Below are 19,877 nucleotides of genomic sequence, written 5' to 3'. Positions count from 1 at the left end.
CCACACAGGCACTGCAAATCAAAATACAGTGTTAATTCTAATCACAAACATTTATTCAGATCAGACGACTTCACCCAATTCCTCTGACGAGCGCCTCTGAGAGGTCTAAACAGAAACAGGAAAGAGGAAGCTGAGAAGAGGAGAGACATGCGCAGTGATAAAAGAGGAGAAGACCAGGCTCCAGCACTGATACAGAGGAAGAAACATCAGGATGAAGGTGGGAAAACCAGATGATGAGGAGGAGGTGATGGCACTTTAGTCATTTGGAGGCAAAGTGACTGAGTCCAGATCCCCAAAGATTAGATAATTAAATGATGAGAGGAGGAAAAAATGGGAAAAACATTAGACCGAGTCTGACAAATGAGGTGGATGAATATTTTCATTTCAAAGGAACTAAAAAAAAAAATCAACAGCCTTGCTGAACATTGAGCAGAAAAATAGAAGAAGAAAAACATATTTGCATTCAAAGAACTTTGTTATTGCTGTTCTAAAACATGTGATTGGACTTTTTATGTTGTTTTTTTTATTTTTCAAAGGAAAGTGGGACAGAAAAAGTTTGGGAACCACTGGGTTATGAATATTATTGACCTCTGCCAAGGAGATATATATGGTCACCGGTGTTTATTTATGCATTTGTTTGTTTGTCTGTTAGCAGGATTACGTCATAAGTACATAACAGATTTTGACAAAATTTTAACCAAAGAAAAAACTTATGCCATGGAAGATTCCATTAAATCTTGGATCCAGATCAATATACGGAATACACTGGATTAGCTTCAAATTTCGACAAATCTCTATCTCTAAAATGTACTGTATATCTCCATTAGTAACTGACTGATCCGGATTGCAAATTTCCAACATTTGGGGTTCCCACACATTTGGACCCACTGTATCGTTATCAGTGGGAATAGAAATGTCTTACAACCTTTTTAAGTGTGAAATTTCAGTGCACAATGAAGATGTCCATGTGTCCCTCATTTAACTCCCTTGGTTATGAGTGTTGGAAGCACAGAGATGTTAGAGGAAACACTGTACTTATTTCTCTTCTGTAACACTATAAAAACGCTGTGTTTGAAGCCGCACCACAGCGGCTCACAGCACTCTGTTCACACTCCCTCCTGATACTGTCTTAAAGGGGCCTACGACTATTTGTGCACAACTTGTATATGATTGTTCAACAATGTGTGTTGACCCGATCAAATACATAAATACAAATAAATAAATAAATGTACTAGATGACTCAGTGCTCTAGAAACTGCATTCAGAAACTCTCACATGTCCTAGAAAATGTAATCACACATTTCGTCCCTAATGAAGGAGCTAAAAGTGGTTCAATATGTTGGCCTTCGTGGCATTTTTCTCCATTGACTTTGACTCAGTATTGTTTTTCTTATGAAACCATATTGAGAAAAAATATATTTCATCTATCACCATTTGGAGAAAAAAATATGGAGACATGAACTTTGGTTGAAATTGTTGGAAATGTTAGTGTAAATAAGTTTAGACCCAAACCACAGGAAGAGCCTTATTGGTCAAAGAGCTAGAACATGTGTACAAAGAGTCCAAACACACAATCTTCAAGCTATAAAAATCTTTCATTGCCGTCCAGAGATTTATAACAAACTTACTCCTTTTTCAAAATAAAATTTCACTTAATGGGATTTATATAGGTCCTGGTTCAAGCCATGGTGTGGACACTTGGGTCCTTTCTGTGTGGAGTTTGCATGTTCTCCCTGTGCTGCGTGGGTTTCCTCCGGGTACTCCGACTTCCTCCCACCATCCAAAAAACGTGACCGTTAGGTTGACTGGAGTCTCTAGATTACTCGTAGGAGTGAATGTGAGTATGAGTGGTTGTTTGTCTGTCTGTGTTGCTCTGGGATGGACTGGTACCCTGTCCAAGGTGTACCCCTGCCTAGTGTGAGCCGGAGATAGGCACCGGCAGACCCCTGCGACCCTGAAATGGGACAAGGTGGGTCTGAAAATGGATGGATGGATGGGATTTACATGTATCGTACCTATAGCAACCTCGATTTTTGATCTTTGGATGTTGGCTCTACCTAATGTTGAAGTAGAATTGTCCACCCATGAACAGAGAACGTGAGCTGGTTTTAGATTGCTGAAAAACAGGTTAGCTTTACCCAGTCGATGAGGTGTTGTTACAACACTGTCGTTTCTAAAGCTGTAACTATAGGACAGTGGGATGTGGTTCACCAATAAGTCTTTTTTTAAAAAAACATTTTAGTTCCTTCAGAATAAAACTGCGCAAGAAGTGGAATACTCTGAGTCAAATTATACAATAATGAGAAAATGTCATTATAAGTGTATTGTCTACTAAGGGTATCTGAGTGTGTGGACAAACAAACAAAAAAACATACATATGTATATGTATACATATACACATATTAACAAAAAATAAGCAATTGAAAATAGCCATTACAACATTTTTCTACTACCGCTCATCCTTTCAAAACCAGATTCTGTTGGAAAAGGTTGTAGGATGAAGTAAAACGAACTTCACCATATTCCTTCTCAAAATGTTTCACTTAAATTCACCCTGAAGCACTGTTCATGTCATAGCCAATAATATAGTTGGCCTCAAAATGCAACGACAAAATCAGACCAATGACATTGATATTAGCTAAGGATGTTAGCTGATATTACGATAACATTAGCTTCTACAGAGAAAGAGAAGGAAAACGGCAAGAAAAACAATCATACTGTAAGGCTGAAATATTGTTATACTGAATTAAATCCAGATTAATCTTTTCAGGATATTGTTTTCAAAAAGTTTAATTTGGCTGGGAACAATTCTTTCCTGTGCTGAAAAGCTAATTTTTACCACTGTTTAGTGATAGCATACCACATGTGGTACTTGTCCTAATTCTAGTTTTGACTTTGACAACTAAGTCTTAAAAATCTCAAGCTCTGACATTTCTCACAACTCAAAGTGGATTATTCATCTGTCTGAGGAGTGGAACACTTCACTGAGCTGCTGTTTATGTCTGTTCTCCTTCTCCTTGTTACCTGTATTGAGCTTGGAAGTGTTCCTGCACAAAACTGTGTCGACCGCGAGGTTGCTGGATGCGTGCTTCACCAGGACTGCTGCTGTTTTCCAACGAGCCGGACCCCTGTTAACAGAAAGACAAACACAGTCAGACAGGAAGTAGATCTTTTCTGCAAACGTGAACCTGCATATACTGTTAGAGAAGGAAGACAAACACAAGCAACACTGGCGCTACACGACGACTGGCTGCTGAGGGCCATTACGCACAGTTTTGACATTAACATTTCAACCTAGTCGTTTTCTTTAGCCGGGGTTGTGTACTTAATATTCATTTTTGTACAACTTTATTTATAGTCTTGTGTATTTGTAATTGCATGAAACATTTTTTTTTTATGTAGGTCTCACCTACCTCCCAAGGAGGATAACCCTCGTCTGCACCCATTCTTTGGAAATAATGACTATTTAACTTTGGCAAAAAGTTGTTTTTTTTTCCAACTGAATTAAATCACTGAAGCATTCAATCTGAGAGACGAGCTGCTCCACACACCCTTTCACATCTTCAATGCAGTGTATCCTTTGTAAATTATGAATCAAAAGCATAAAAGAAAAACTGGGATGCCTTGGGAAGAAGTTTGTTTCAACTACTCGACTTCTCACACTAGTTACGCGACAGTATCGGGAGTTAACAAAAAGTAAAAGTGGCGAAAACAAACTCAATGATGAAAATGCATTGTTTATGAAGTCATTAAACGATTAAGGTAAGAAATTATACAGCTAATAAATACACATACAAAGAGATGCTTACATGTCTGAAACAGTCTAAACTACGGCTGAACGATTAATTGCATTTGCAATATTATCGCAATATCATAAAACACGATTTTATAATCACAAAGGCTGCAATTTATTTAATTTTTCGTGTCCTGTCTTGTACTGTCCTGTTAAGTTCAGAGTGTTTCAGAAGTGCAGTTTACATTGTTTACATGTTTGAAGAAACATGAAGTTAGTTAGATATGTTAGTGATGTTAGTGATGTGAGGTAAAGCCACAGATTTGTGTGCTTTAAAATGTATATTTCATATTTATTTAAAGTTTAAATGAATCAGAAATTGTTGATTGAAAAACAGATTGATTTATTGCTTGTGTTCATTGAAAAATACATGACAACAGGCCCTTGAGAAAATAATCGCAAATTAAATCGCAATATTGAGGAAAAAAAAAAATCGCAATTAGATAATTTTTCAAACCAAATGTAAATAATGACTGTAAATGTAGAAAGGACTAGTTTAAATGACATTGAATATTAGTACCTGAGATTACCATTCAGTTTAGCAGAGGCAATGTTCAAGCTGTGGGGGGGGAAATCAACAGAATGTCCAAAGGGTTTTACTTGTACAGCATTTGAAAGTGAACAGTGTATTTTAGATATTCTATTCTATTAGATATACTTTTTGTCAGCTTATTGAGAAGAGGGCTGCAGGGGCAGCAGATGGCCCTCTCCTCACCCAATTCCATAAGCTTTTCTGAAAAAATCCTTACTAAACAAGCCAAAAGATACAATCTCTTGATTGCTTGAATGCAATGGTTTATTCACCCCTAACTCCTTTGAATAGGTGCAGTGGTTCCAGCTCCTCACCCATTTCTAAGGATAAACCTGGAGATAACCCATTTAAGACTCCTGTGTTGGACAATGGTGGATTGCCTATCCCAGGTCAGGGGAGAGGTTATGCCTCATGTGGAGCAGTTTAAGTTTCTCTTTGTCTAGATTTGAGAGCACTAAGAAGTGAGTGATTAACAGGCAGATCAGGTGACGTCTGCCCTAATGCTCAGCTTGTCAGCTGTGGTAAAGAGAGAATCAAACCAGGAGGCAGCGACGGAAAAAGTACTAGACTTCAGTACTGAAGTAAAAGTATAGATACTTGAATAAAAAAAATGACTCTGGTAAAAGTAAAAGTATTTAAGTTGCTCCCTTACTTGAGTAAAAGTAAATAAGTACATGCTACTAAATGTACTTAAGTAAAAAAGTTAAATAAATGTCCCTTCAATAAAAAGACAGTTTTTAAACCAGCAAATTCCATTTTTTTTTTAAAGTTGTAGAATACTGATACATGGACACAAGTTTAATCTGTTACCTTTGAACACCTGGAGAATGTAGCACTTATGGATACAATTTGTAAAAAAAAATGAGTCAATAAAAAATAAATAGCAAATGCTCAATAAAACCCAGAGCAGGTTCACTAGCACTAGCTTCTCCTCCAGCTTTGCGATTGTCGGCTTGCGTCTTTTTACGTTGTGACGTCATCCCGGAAGGTCTTAAAAGTAACAAGCTTATTTCTAAAATGTAAGGAGTAGAAAGTACAGATATTTGCTATTTATAACAGTGCAGGAATTAGACGGAGCCGCTCACAACCACTGCGATACCTGGCGGCTGTGATGTCACAGGGTCGTCAGCAGTGACGTGCCGTCAGGGTAGGCAAGGTAGGCAGTGCCTACCCAAGGGTGAATTGATATTTTGATTATTTAATTATAATTTTTTATTTTTTTTAAATTATAAATTATTTATTTTTCCATTTCCAATAGCCTACAGTACCTATAAGTTTGAAAGTGTCCGCATTTTGTGCTTTCATTGCCCAAATTACTAAACAGCGCTGTTACCTGGAACAGCTGCACAGTCTTTTTTTCTTTTTTTCGCTCCGCTGTAAGGCAGAGGGAGGCCACGCCCCCTCCCAAAGGCACGTCGCTCTTCTGCCTCCATTCTCATTGCGTGAGTTTACGTGTTTGCGCATGCGCAGTCAGGTCCCCAATGTGACATCAATTTACGCGTAAAGGCAGCGTAGAGAGCTGCCTTTGCACGTAACTGCACTATGCTAAATGCTATACGTAAGTTCACAGCACATTAGTGAATAGATGACACGTGACTGCTGCTGCTACGTTCTTTAACTAGTGGGCGGGTGACAGCGCTAGAGATGATAGAGAAACTTTGTTTTGAGGAAAAATGACAGCTTTTGAAAGATGGAGACCAACACCTGAGATACCAGACCTTCAGCAAAGGCAAAGTCAGAACATGTTTCATACTTTTCACAGTGAATGGTACAAAAGGAAGGATTGACTTTGTGGATGCTCCTCACTGAGGATGTTCTATGTTGTTTTTGTCATTTTCTCCGTGTTTCTGTGTTTCCAACACAAACAACAGATGTGCTGTCGTGTCATGAGATATATCTTGTTGGAGAATATGGAGGCTATATTAAATAATTGTTTATGTTTCTTTAATGGTGTTTATGATGTTGATTTTGTTAGATGGCTAAATGCTTGTTCATGTTTATCTTATTGGGTTTTTTCTTTCTTATTATGAATTTTATATTTTGATAAGCGCATTGAGATGACTTTGTTGGAAATTGCTTTATACAAATAAAATTGATTTGAATTGAATTAACACTTGACAGCAGAAACATATGAAATTGTCATTGGTGGTCTCGATTTGCAACGTGCCTACCCAGCCCTAGTGGTCACGGCACGTCACAGGGTCGTCAGTGATGTCACAGGGTCATCAGTGATGTCACAGGGTCATCAGTGATGTCACAGGGTCATCAGTGATGTCACAGGGTCATCAGTGATGTGGTCAGGTGGGAAATGCTGCTTTAAATAAGTGGGTTTTGAATCCGACTTTGAATTGTGAGAATGAGTCCACGTTTCTGAGATCCAGGGGTCATGAGTTCCAGAGCAGAGCGGCTGAAAGCTCTGCTCCCCATGGTGGTAAGGCGGGCTGGGGGAGTAGAGGATTTGAGGGAGCGAGATAGAGTGTGGACGTGGATGAGATCAGTCAGGTAAGGGGGAGCAATGTGGTGTATGGCCTCAAAAGTTAACAGAAGGATCTTAATGTGGATGCGGAATTGTATGGGAAGCCAGTGGAGCTGGTGGTGAAGAGGGAGATTGAGGGGGTTTTGGTGATGATAGCTTCAGGTTAAACGTCTGAAGGGTTATGGGACTGTGAACAGTTTGGGAACTACTGGTCTAACCCATATGGTAATGGCCTCTCTGTGATGACCGTAATGGATGATGAAGCAAATACATTCAAGGTAAACACTGACTGTGCTGTACAAAGAACATTCTTATGCGTTCAGCTGACTTTGTTTCCCTCATCCAGCACGGAAGAACAATGGTGAACAATCATTAGTCCCTCAGAGACATAATAGGTTACAAAACATCACCATGGCAACGTTGACCTCATTCCCTCCAATCAACATGTGTGAACAAAGACTTTTTTTTCATATGACCACAGTTTTCTTTCTAATAAATGAAACGGTGTATGACCACTGAAACCTTTGACCTTTTACGGCACAAAAATACATCCACTCAGGTTTTCTTTATATTAGGAAACAAGCTGACAACCAAAATAGACAACAGGCAACACATTCCCACCTAATATCAGCCTAGCCTGGTCAACAGAAGATTTACTATGACCAGGATGCCTGAAGGGTTAAAAATACATTAGGCAATGGTTGCCCTGAATCTATCTGTGTATGTGTGTCAAAAAAAAAGAAGCCCAACAGGATGAATGGCCTTGGATGTGTGGTGGTCAAATAAATGCAAAATAGAGAAAAATATTCTAAGCAATAGTAATTACACTATTAAGTTATATGCTGCATATGACTACAATAAGGTATTGGGCACATCTTTAGCTTGTAGCTTTTTTGTAGGACTTTTTTCTGTTAATACTGATACTTTTCCACTAGTATCTTTAGATTAGATGGTTTTCCAATCTATCAATTCGGTCAGTGGTCCCCAAACTTTTCACAGTCCTGTACCCCTTCAGACATTTAACCTGAAGCCAAGTACCCCTACTCCTGTACACTTAAAAAAAAAAAAAAACATACCGCTAATAATGTAATGTCATATACAATGTATATGTTTATCTTTTAATTTTAATTGTTATTCCCCCAGAAAACCTTAAAAGGGGGAATCATTTTAACCCCCTTTTAAATTTTTTCTTTCGTCATTTTGCAACTTCCTTTGCCCTATTTTTGCCCCTTTTCAAAAATATTTGACACTTTTTTGTTTTTTTTTCAGATTTTACCTTTATTTTGTCAATAAAAATCCTTTTTTCCTAATTTTTGTCCATTTTTGCAAGTTCCTTTTGACACTTTTATCAAATTTTGCCTCTTTTTTGTTCCACATTTTTGCCATTTTTCACTATTGTTTGCCGTTGTTTGACCTTTTGTCCATTTTTTTGCCACTCTTGACTGCTTTTGGACCATTTTAGTCACTTTTCACTCTTTTCTTGCTACGTATATGCCACTTATTAACCATTTTTTGCCACCTGTTACTCATTTTTTGTCACTTTACTTATACTTTACTCATCGCTGTTTACTCTTTGTTTACCATCTCGGAATGACGGCTTTGTCGAATGGCTGGCTGTGATTGGCTTTATCACCATTCAATCAATCTAACTGGACCAATAAAGTTCTCAACAATGAATCCCAATTTGTTTGCCCCTGGGGGTACCCGTACCGCACTTCGGGAACCTAGAAATTAGGGAATTGTTCCAATTACCAAGTAGATTTTTCCTACATACGCAGCATTGGTTTCAAGTGGGATGAATCGAGCTCATAGTGGGATGACTTGGACCAATAGCAGACTATTGACCGTATACAAAAGACAAGCAACATCATTCCCTGGTCAGTCATTTTTATATGGCAGCTGTATTTGTGTTTCCTGGCCAAAGTAGTCAGTGGATCTCTTCATCTTGCTTGGATTTTAAGCTAGTTGCTACATCATTACCTTTGTTTACCAATGTTCTTCAGTGCGCATCCTGTTTACCCAAAAGAGCAATTAGGTGACTGGAGTTTCAACCTGCCTATCTATGAAGGCCAAGCCACTTTGTGGTGGTTCTCAGTTGTGAAGTAAACTTAATAAGGGCTAAGAACATGAATTAATACTGTGTACAACACTTTAGTCACGTATTAAGCATTGGCATGAATATTGTTGTGTATCCGTTAGTCAGAACACAGAAGTTATTTTAGACCTGAAAGATGCAGAATACTGTTGTGATTTAAAATGTAAATGGTATCTAGCAGGAACAGAAATGAGTGACAGAGAGAAGCATCACTTTGGATTTGTGCTTCTTTATTTAGCACCAGAATATTTCTTGATGTGACTTTAAAATAGATGTTAAAATGATCACAGCAATAACAAATGAATACTAATACACTGTGAATCACTGAGTTGTTGGTTGTCACACAGGGAATAGTGCAAAAGAACATCCGGATGCTATCAGATCTAGGCTACATTCATAAGCCTACTGTTGCTCAAAGGTAAAAAAAAAATAGAAACGACATCTAAATGCTCCAGGCTATGTAATTAAATTTTAAGATTTACAGATCAGCTCCGGCTTCACAGCATGTTGGGATTATAATAAAGCATTGACTTGGTACAGCAAGAACTATCTTAAAGCGAGATGCAACCAATCATGTGAATGATTTTAGAAAATGAGTCTAAAGCTGAATAAAAAAAACCCTCTGAAACTGAATAATTTGTAACATTATTACATAACTTGTAGACATGTTTTTGAAGTGATTTATATCAACTTTTTGCCTTCTAATATACGGAATATACCTGAATATGTGGACATGGTCATCCTCAAGATTTCAGCCAATCATTGCTCACGTATCATGTTCTCAACATATTATATGCACACCTTGTGTTTTTGATGTCATAACTATTGCAAAATAATATTTCAACCCATCGTTTTAGTGCCTAGTTCAGTTTCATTCAGTTTGGACATTATGATGTTATACCTAAACAAAACTAAGAACAAAATAGTGGACAGAATTTAACGTCGCACTTACCGCAAAACAAGAAGTCAGACTTGACGGTTGGCGCTCATTGGAATGCCATCTTACTACAGATGTAAGCACTGCCATACGTCATTTAGAGCACTTCCATGGTTAATCACTACATTCCAGTTTGTTAAGCATGTTGACCTGTAAAAGCATGGGTTTATTTGCTTTTTTCTTTCTTTCTTTATTTATTGCATATGCTGCTTCTCATTCCTACTTAAAACTTTACATATAACAATCTTTGAGTTGAGGTGTCTTTATTTGGGTTGATTATCCTAAAAAAAGCTTCAGCTTGAACAATTACAAACCTTTTCACTCATTGAATTTGTTAAGCTGTTTGATAAGGTGGATGAAAAGATTACGCATATTATATTGCCAATCAGTGATTTGTCCAACGAGTTAAAAAACAAAAAACAAAAAGAACAAAACAAAACAAAACAAAAAAACAAAGATCTATTTTAAAAAGAACAATGTTTGCCTTAGTTTATTTGTTAGTCAATCCCTCAGTGTTAGCTCATACTCTGAGGTCAAATGGGTATACTGTACATCACAACCATCAGCAGAGATTGGCTCCACCACGTTACAGGGTCAGGAAGCACACAAGGACTCATTAGAACAATGCTGCCTTCAGCATAAAAGAACCATGGCTAAGAAACTGAACAATGTACACGTAAAAACACACAGGCTGATATTTATAGTGTTCATGGACACACAACAATTGTTGCATTGTGAAACCATAGATAAACCTCAGTCCGTGGACATGCACTGTCATACCAAGAACAAGTGTTCTTGTTCTTTATCATGACATCACAATGAGATAAAGTGTGTCAGCACCTTATTGTGTCTGTTCATTGGACTTAAGAGTGTGTGCGTGTGTGTGTGCGTGTGTGTGTGTGAAGAAGTCAGTGGTAGTGAGTAAACAAAACTCTGAAAAGCAACAATGGGATAGAAGTAGTCTGGTGTAAAGTGAGAATGGTATTCATGTTCCTGAATCATGACTTTGATCAGAAGCTCCTGACGTAGCTGTTGTTGAGTAGTTAAAGGTGGAGTCCACAATCCTGTTTAGCAACACTCACAGGTAAAAGTAACAGATTACTCAAGTTACTGCTTTTACGGGTACTTGTACTTTTTTGAGTATATTTCTAAATCAGCAATTTTATTTGTACTTAAGTTTGTGTTAAAAGAAGTAAAGTCATTTCATTTGTTACATTTCTACGTCCAATTGTATTATAATTATTTGTTTTAAAATGATCAACGGACATTGTGAAACTACAAAAAATGAAACAACCAGACAACAATCAAATGTACCGACAAATCAGATTAAATGTAATGCACCGCACATAAACAGCATTGAATGGAAGTTATTTTCTCAGTTCATAAATGTAGCTATACGTAGAGCCTTTTATATTGACTCCATTGGTGTTATTTACATTTTGACTAACCTTTTATTTTATACAGAATAAATTCCAATTTGTGGTAAATTGTGTAAAAAAAAAAAAAATCTCTTCCTCACCCTCCGCGGGCGGTCTCTTTTTTCCTCCAAGCTCGGGTCCTCTACCAGAGGCCTGGGAGCTTGAGGGTTCTGCGCAGTATCTTTGCTGTTCCTAGAACTGCACTGGACCGAGATGTCTGATGTATTTCCTGGGATCTGCTGGAGCCACTACTCCAGTTTGGGGGTCACTGCCCCGAGTGCCCCAATGACCACGGGCACCACTGATGCCTTCACCCTCCAGGTTTTCTCCAACTCTTCTCTGAGCCCCTGGTATTTCTCTAGTTTCTCGTGTTCCTTTTTCCTGATGTTGAAGTCGCTACCATTCTGTCCATCTGTATCTGGAAGTCCCACAGGATCTTGGCTTGGTCATTCTCTACCACCTTTGGAGGCGTTTCCCACTTTGACCTTGGGTTTTCCAGCCCATACTCTGCACAGATGTTCCTGTACACTATACCAGCCACTTGGTTATGGCGCTCCATGTAAGCTTTCTCTGCCAGCATCTTACACCCTGCAGTTATGTGCTGGATTGTCTCATTGGCCGCTTTGCACAGTCTACACCTGGGGTCTTGTCTGGTGTGGTAGATCTGGGCCTCTATTGATCTGGTGCTCAAGGCCTGCTCCTGTGCAGCCATGATGAGTGCCTCTGTACTGTCCTTTAGTCCGGCTCTGTCTAGCCATTGGTAGGATTTCTTGATATCCGCCACTTCAGTTATGTTTCGGTGGTACATCCCGTGTAGGGGCTTGTCCTCCCATGACGGAACCTCCAGCACCTCATCTTCTGTTCCCCATTGTCTGAGACATTCACTGAGCACGTCATCTGTTGGAGCCTTGTCCTTGATGTACTTATGGATCTTGGATGTTTCATCCTGGATAGTGTCTCTCACACTCACTAGTCCTCGTCCTCCTTCCTTCCGGCTAGCGTACAGTCTCAGAGTGCTGGATTTGGAGTGGAACCCTCCGTGCATGGTTAGGAGCTTTCGGGTCTTAACATCTGTGGTCTACATCTCATTTTTTGTCACTTTACTCATCGCTGTTAACTCTTTGTTTACCTTCTCGGAATGGCAGCTTTGTCAAATGGCTGGCTGTGATTGGCTTGTTCACCATTCAATCAATCTAACTGGATCAATACGTTTCTAATCTCAACAATGAATCCCTATTTTTGTGTTTTTTTATGAAAGAATGGAGGTTATTTTCATAGTTTTAAAGTTCATAAATGTATCTATGTATCAATACATTATGTTTTCAGAAAAAGGAACAAACAGAATCAGACAACTGTAGCAATGAAAATAAATCACAAATGCACACATTATGGAAGTGTGAAAAGATTGTGGGGTGCAGGTATTCATTTATGCAGTTTCAAACTCAAAAATATCACTACGGTTTTTGATTTTCTAAGAATAAGAGCAATTACAGTTGGTTAAACAAATGTGACTTTACAGCGGTGTAGTGATAACACATTACATGACACAACAATAACTTCCTTTTGTCTGTGCACACTTTTCATAATACAGTATTAGCTAGAGATATTTTTTTTCTAGTTCAAAATGGCTCAATCTTAATTTTTTTTTATCAAATAATGGTCTATCCACAATTTAGCAACTGGTCAAAATTGTCTAATTTTGCGGCTCTGGATATAGTGGGAATTTATCAGTCACTGTTTTCAGCAGCACGCATGTATACTCGTACATGCACACCGTACAAAACGTTACAAAAAAGAGATAAAAGGTGAACAAGATATAAGTCAATAGATGCAAAATTGGATTATAAATGTATGAAATAAATCCTAAATTTAATCATAAAAGGTTAATTCAAGTAGTATTGTGTAATATTTAGAGCTGAGTATGTTATTTAAGTAATGATCATTTAAAATTGTGTATTTATGTATAACTTACATAGAGCAGTAGCTGTGATAAAGCAACGGGAATTTAAAGTATTATTTTATAAAATGTAAGAATTATGGTTCTACACAAGTTTAAGTCAAAATAAAATGAAATTCTGATCCAATACTATACATTCTAGGCAAACATCTGAAATGCCAAACAGAGTGTAGCAAGGAAATAGCAAACTATGATTTTCTGTTTTAAAATTTCCACAATTCTTCTTTTTTTTTTTTTAAACTTTATTTATAAATTTCCACAATTCTGTTTCAGAGTTTACCCATTTCTCTGTTAGTTTATCCATTTCCATTTAATTTGCATTACATTGGCTTTCCCTTATTAGATGTCACTACAGCTTATTAAACTTCTCGATATCTTGCCAAACATTCTTAATACAGTTAATTGATGAATTTATTTTTATTTCTAAATATCCTGAAAACGCGTGATATAAGTGAGGGTTTAGTCCCTGTCGTATAGCTACTGTATTTCCATTTTAGGTGAAGTTCAGCATATTGTGAGATTTCGTAGCAAGATTTGACATTTCTGTCTTTAAGTGGAAAAATTGCTTTTAAAATGATGCTTGATATTGTCCTAAAACATGCATGTAAAAGATCGTTCTATCATATTGCAATTTCTGCCTGACTTTGTTCTAAAAAACAAAATACAATAAAATTAAATATTTAAAAAAAAAAAATTATATCGCCTTTTCCATTTCCATTTAAAAAAAACCAAAAAAAAAAAACAAACACATTTATCTTGCACGTCTCATAAAATGAAACCCGGGAAATAGCACGTGCTATTTTACTTTGCACCCGCAAATATACCCCTTTATAACACTACAGAGTACAGAGTATGTACACCTGTTTGTACATCCAACCTTCAAACACACTCATTTGGCCATAATTGACAACTCTACTTAAGCTCCTCCCACTATATGAATAATGAGAATGAGTGATAAGACACATTTTAAATAATCTTTAATTTTTTAAATAAATGGATCATTAATTGATTTTTTTCCTGCCTTGTATTTTCAGTTCATGTTTTAATAAAGGTCATATTATCCATCATCATTATTATGATTATCATTTTTAACTAAATATAAACATTACTAAACTCCATATTTTTAATGCTTTCATTTGCTAATTTTCCACTCTCTCTCTGTTTCAAGAACCCCTTGTAGTGCCATCACGGACCACCCTTTGAGAAACACTGATTTAGATTATTGAAGCATGCAAGCGTGCAGAAGACTATAATTTCAATTTTCACTAACTGTATTCAAAACACCTCAATATGGCAGTTTAAAGTTTAGAAGAAATAATGGCAGAGATGAGGGGACATGGAACAATGGGAGATGAACCGAAACTGACTGAAAAGGAGGAAAGAATGGGAAGAATGAAAGAAATGCTGCCCGTGCATTAAACCAGCTGACTCGCCCTTATTCTTTCAGCTTGGACAGCGACTAAGTAACTGCTAATTCAACCCATTCAAAGCTGGCTTATAGTAACAAGGCAATCTGAAAGATAAAAGAGAAAACCACAGTGCCCCCCCACCCCATGCACTTTTTTACTTACTTCCTGCTATCGTAACCCATTATCCACCATCAGCACACAAGTCATTAAAATCATAGTAAATGTTTAATTCTAGCACAACATTCACCATGTACATACTGGAATATATTTATCCTCTGTGTGGTCCACATACACAAACTGTTCCACTGTGTTTTTCTCTGATTTTAGGCTCCTGCTATCTCGTTCAATGCACTACATGCACCCACTTCATTTCATTCAGTGCCGAGCGCAGCCCGACTCGCCACTCTCTGTCTGTTACTATGGAGACGCTACTCGGGCCAAAACAAAGGCTGAGCAGAAAAATCATCAGCGTCAGTCAGGAAACACTGGCACAGCTCTGACTGTCAAATCTAATTTGGCAGCAAAAGCTCAGCAGTGTCTCCTGGTCTCTGTAACCCTTGGTGTTGTGTTCAATTGCACAATAAATGGATTTATCTGCAAATTCATGAGGCACATTAGGAATTCATTAGCTTCCAAACCAAGTGGCTGAACTGGTCTTTTAATTGGTGCATCACGATGCAGCTGTGGGCCGTTCCCATCAATTCAGGTGACAGCTTGAAATCCATCTTGTGTTTACATTACATTAGTGGTGGCCAGTATTTGTGAGATAAAATATGTAGTACGTAGGTCTGGTAATACACACCAGGGTTTTTCAACCTTGGGGTCGTCTGAAACGTCTAGTAATAAAACAATAAAATAAATTACTGATTAAATTATATATATTTTTCTTTTTTTTTTATTGATTCTGTACAATTAAAAAAAAAAAACAATACATAATGTCACAGAAATAGACATACAGTGCAGGTAGAGCCAAAAAGCATAAAGAGCTTAAATATTATTTTTCAAATTAAAACACCACACACAATCTCAAACCACTGTGTTCTAATTCACTAATTTCTCTAATATAATAAATAGAGTTAAAATAAAATGCTGTATGAAAAATAACTGAGCCGGCGCATATTGTCTACACTGTATTTAACATTTATGATCAAAAAACTAATTTTAGAGAAAAAGAGTCTCTGTGGGTCACGAACCGAAAAAGGTTGGAAACCACTGATATACACACTATTATTTTTTTATACAGGCTACATTTATTTTTATTTTATTTTTCTAATGAATGTATCCAAGCCTCTCATTCAGGGAGTGATAGTTTGTTTTGGAAGTAATGAATCTCCTATAGCGTCTGAAGTTACTCACGTACTTGAGTACTTTTTTACTCTTACTCAAGTATTTATTTTTATGAGTACTTTTACGTCTACTTGAGTAATTATATTATAAACAGTACTTTTAGTTGAGTACCGTTGTGGTTTACTCCACCCGCCACTGCATTACATTACATCAAAGCAATTAACTCAGCTGTATCAACTATCACTAACGATCAAATGCTAACGCTGCATTGCATTGATTTACCATTTATTGCTCAGAGCATTGATCGTCACCACCTGTTGAAGCGCTGGTGTTAAGCCTGTTTGTGGTCGTGTTCATTTTGACCACACATTGTTATATTCAGTTTTAATCATAGTCTTTTTACTAAAATGCAACTTAGTTCAAGTCATCAGGACAATTTTAGTGATATTCTAGTTTCAGTCAAATAAATGACATTAAGATTTCAGCCAACTAAATCTGTTACAGATCTAGCATTGATCGAGGTGATATGGAACGGTATTAGTGTTTGTTAATACGCGCAGACAGATTAGAGGTGATCAACGCATTATGTTCACAAGTTCTGATTGGTTTTCGTCCCATGTGGCAAACTTAGAGTTTCGTTTTTGTAAGTCGACGAAAAAAAAAAGAAGAAAAAAAAATATATATATATATATATATATATATATAATATTTTTATATACATTTTGTTACGATGTAGTTGACAAAAACTTTTTTAGTCGATGCAGCTGTTTGAAACTGGCAACAAACAAACATTTCACAGTTTTGGCTTTTATTGTTGTAATCAGTGGAGCTGCAATCCACAGAGTTGTTCATCACTTAAAATGGCCACTCTATGAAAAAAGAAAGGCAGAATTCAGACACACCTCAAAGAACTGCATTATTTTAGTGTGATGATGCAATGATTATCATTGATATCTTTTTCCAAGACAAAAACACATGAATGGTAGGCTATTCATCGCTTTGATTAAATTCATGAAGACACAACTTAAATATATCATGTATTTTGTGTGTATTATGGTTGTGTGTTGTGTAAGACGGACTTAGAACAAGCTTAATGATGATGCACAATCCTACTATAAAGATGTAGACAAGGGTGTCAAACTTATATTTGTTCTGATGCTATACAATCCTAGGTATAGAAGCCCATTCCCGGCAGTAAAAAACAAACAAAAAGTCATAAATATGAGATAGTAGGTACTGGTAGGTATCTCATAATTATAACTTAGTATCTTATAATTATAACTTATTTATTTTATTTTTACTAGTTGTTTTTTTTGTTTTTTGTTTTTTACTGGTGGGAATGAGCTTCTATACAATCCTGTTTGAAGTCAGATGGCCTGAGTTAGAGACATTTTTTTATTTATTTTTTTATTATAAATGTCCCCACTTCCTCATTATTGCATTACATATTAATATTGCTTTTAAGTAACTTACAATGAGTCACAGAGATCAGTCATTTTCTGCAATTTTTACTTTGGAATAAATCTTCCCGTGGGCCGAATTGGATAAAATGTCTGATATAGACATTGGGACACTTCCATATATTGAAAAAAATAAATAAAAAAATGTAAAGACAGAGAGAGAGAGAGAGAGAGAGAGAGAGAGAGAGAGAGAGAGAGAGAGAGAGAGAGAGAGAGACATCAGCTAATAAAATACCAGACCATTAGGCAGAAAGGTGGGTGGCCCTACAATGTTTAGTGACAATATACACTACTCAATAAGAGTGCACAGCATTCATGTTCAACGAGGATTGAGGTTTGAATGAAGGACAAGCAAAAGGTGCATTTCCACCTCTGGTTGACCACTAGCAATTCTGTTTATCAGGGCTTACGATCGTCAATAATTGGGTGCCAGTCATATTTTTGGTAAAACTGGGGACTTTGGGGGGAGGGGCTTACGGGGCTGAGTGAAAATTACATTTATGCAAATATAGTTTATCACTATGCAGAATGAGGATTCTACCAACAAAAGGATGGACCAGTTTATAGAAAATGAGGTCCAGATGCTATTTGACTATTTTTGGCGAGGATGAAGTCTGCTGTTGGAGTTTAGGACCAATCAAAGGTCCATGGAGTAAATATCGGTATAGGGAGATGAACTACCACACATTTGTCGTAAAAGCAACTTAAAGGCACCTTAGAAAAACTGTAGCTTCAGTTCTGATTCCAGTGTTAACAACTTTGCAAACCTTTGTGTGTGAACCATGAATAAATTTACTTTTAGAAATCAATCGTCTGTTTCAAAACTTCTATCTTTATTGCTTAATTATTTTTTCCCTAACTTTTAGTCCTACACATTGTGTGCACTATAAATAACGACACTGGTTTGAGCTGGAGTGTCTGTTTGTGTTTTATAAGCCTCTTATCCATTCAAAAAATCTGCCACCATGGCACATACTGTATACTCTTAAGCCCCAGTAAAACCATAAGGCAACACTCATGGTCATGTGCGCACACGCACACGCACAACCCTAATTATAGCGACAAAGATTAATAGCAGTAAATATTTTCATTTTGAGACCATAATAATCCATCCACGTGGAATAAGTAGATTGTATATTTAGTTTAAAAAACATAATGTAAAAGTTTTTAAGCTATGAAGGATAAACTATGAAAATAAATGATTGGCATCTGAGTAACATATTAATATATGTTAGTTTAGACAAATGACTAAGAGGTAAAAGGCCAGGAAGTTGACCATATTGACCATATTAGGAAGAAAAGCCTATGAAAGTGGGTGTGGTGGAGGTGGCAATGGCAATGTAAAATGATCTTTCAGGTGAGACTTTGTTTACTTGAACAAAGCAAACAAAACGTGTGTCCACATACTTGGAGTTTCTGCCAACACCAGTGGGACCAGTTCTCAGCACTGATTACACAGATGTATACACATGACTCATGAATGGATGGAACAGAACTGTGTCCACACACAGCTCATGGAACAAAGAACTCAAAAGTCTGCACATTTTCAACCATTCCATCACATATTATTTGTAACTGAGAACTCAGGGTTCCTACAGCTTCAGTCAGATTCAATTCAAGACTTTTTAAGGCCATTTGAAATTAAACTTAATACCAACTTCACAGCAAACACAATTAGAGAAAAAAATCCTGCATCAATAACATAGGGTTAGAGTCAATTTTTTCCATAGTGCAGATGTGCAACTGGCAGCCCCCAAAGTAAACACCCAAAAATACACAAAATGACAGTAAAATGCACAAAAAACACTGACTAAAATCACTCAAAATACACAAGACGATGACAAAAATAGCCAGAAATCTATGAAACAACAAAAATAGTAAAAAAAACAAAACCATTAAAAAAAAGCCATAAAGAAAAATCTTTGTAGGACAGGCAATTTTCGTTAAATTTACATTTCCCCAAGTTGTTAAAAGTTGCAACAACTATTATTTTGAAATGTGAGACAAATTACAATCATGATTTCATACTTGTGTGTTAAAATGTAAGTCTTTTGAAACATTGTTTTCAGACATTTTAATGACAATTAAGGTCTTATTGTTATATTTATAAATGTAATGTCTTTTAAGACTTTGTAAGGATCAGCGAGAACTCTGACTATTACCTAAAAAAAAAATAGAAATGTACCATAATTCTGCATTGCCAGCTTTGGCATTGGAACATTTGTATTTCCTTTCTAAATATCTTTAAAAAGCAAAACTTAACCTGCATTTCTGAAACAAAATAAAAATTATTGCTTATAATGCTCATAATAATAATTTAAATATTACTATCATTAGTATTCTATTATTATTGTGCACATAAATCTTCTGCTAATTCGTATCTATATAATATCTCAAAATTATTGTGTTTAAATGTTTAAAAAACTCATGACCCAATGTTTTTTCTCAGAATGGTGATGTATGATATAAATCTCGATAATTTTAATTTAAATGAAGTTTTACCCAAAAGACAA

General features: G+C 36.6%; 1 protein-coding gene across 1 annotated transcript in view; it reads right to left on the bottom strand.

Moving 5' to 3' along the window:
* usp43a (ubiquitin specific peptidase 43a) overlaps positions 1–19,877 on the bottom strand; it is an 87,365-nt gene that overhangs the window by 44,279 nt on the left and 23,209 nt on the right. Inside the window, exon 4 of the mRNA XM_028452057.1 lies at positions 3,025–3,128. Within this exon, the coding sequence (XP_028307858.1) occupies positions 3,025–3,128 (104 nt within the window). The remainder of the gene's footprint in view (positions 1–3,024; positions 3,129–19,877) is intronic.

This window comes from Gouania willdenowi, chromosome 1, assembly GCF_900634775.1.
Source record: "Gouania willdenowi chromosome 1, fGouWil2.1, whole genome shotgun sequence".
Taxonomy (NCBI): Eukaryota; Metazoa; Chordata; class Actinopteri; order Blenniiformes; family Gobiesocidae; genus Gouania; species Gouania willdenowi.
This window is presented reverse-complemented; position numbering and strand designations above follow the sequence as displayed.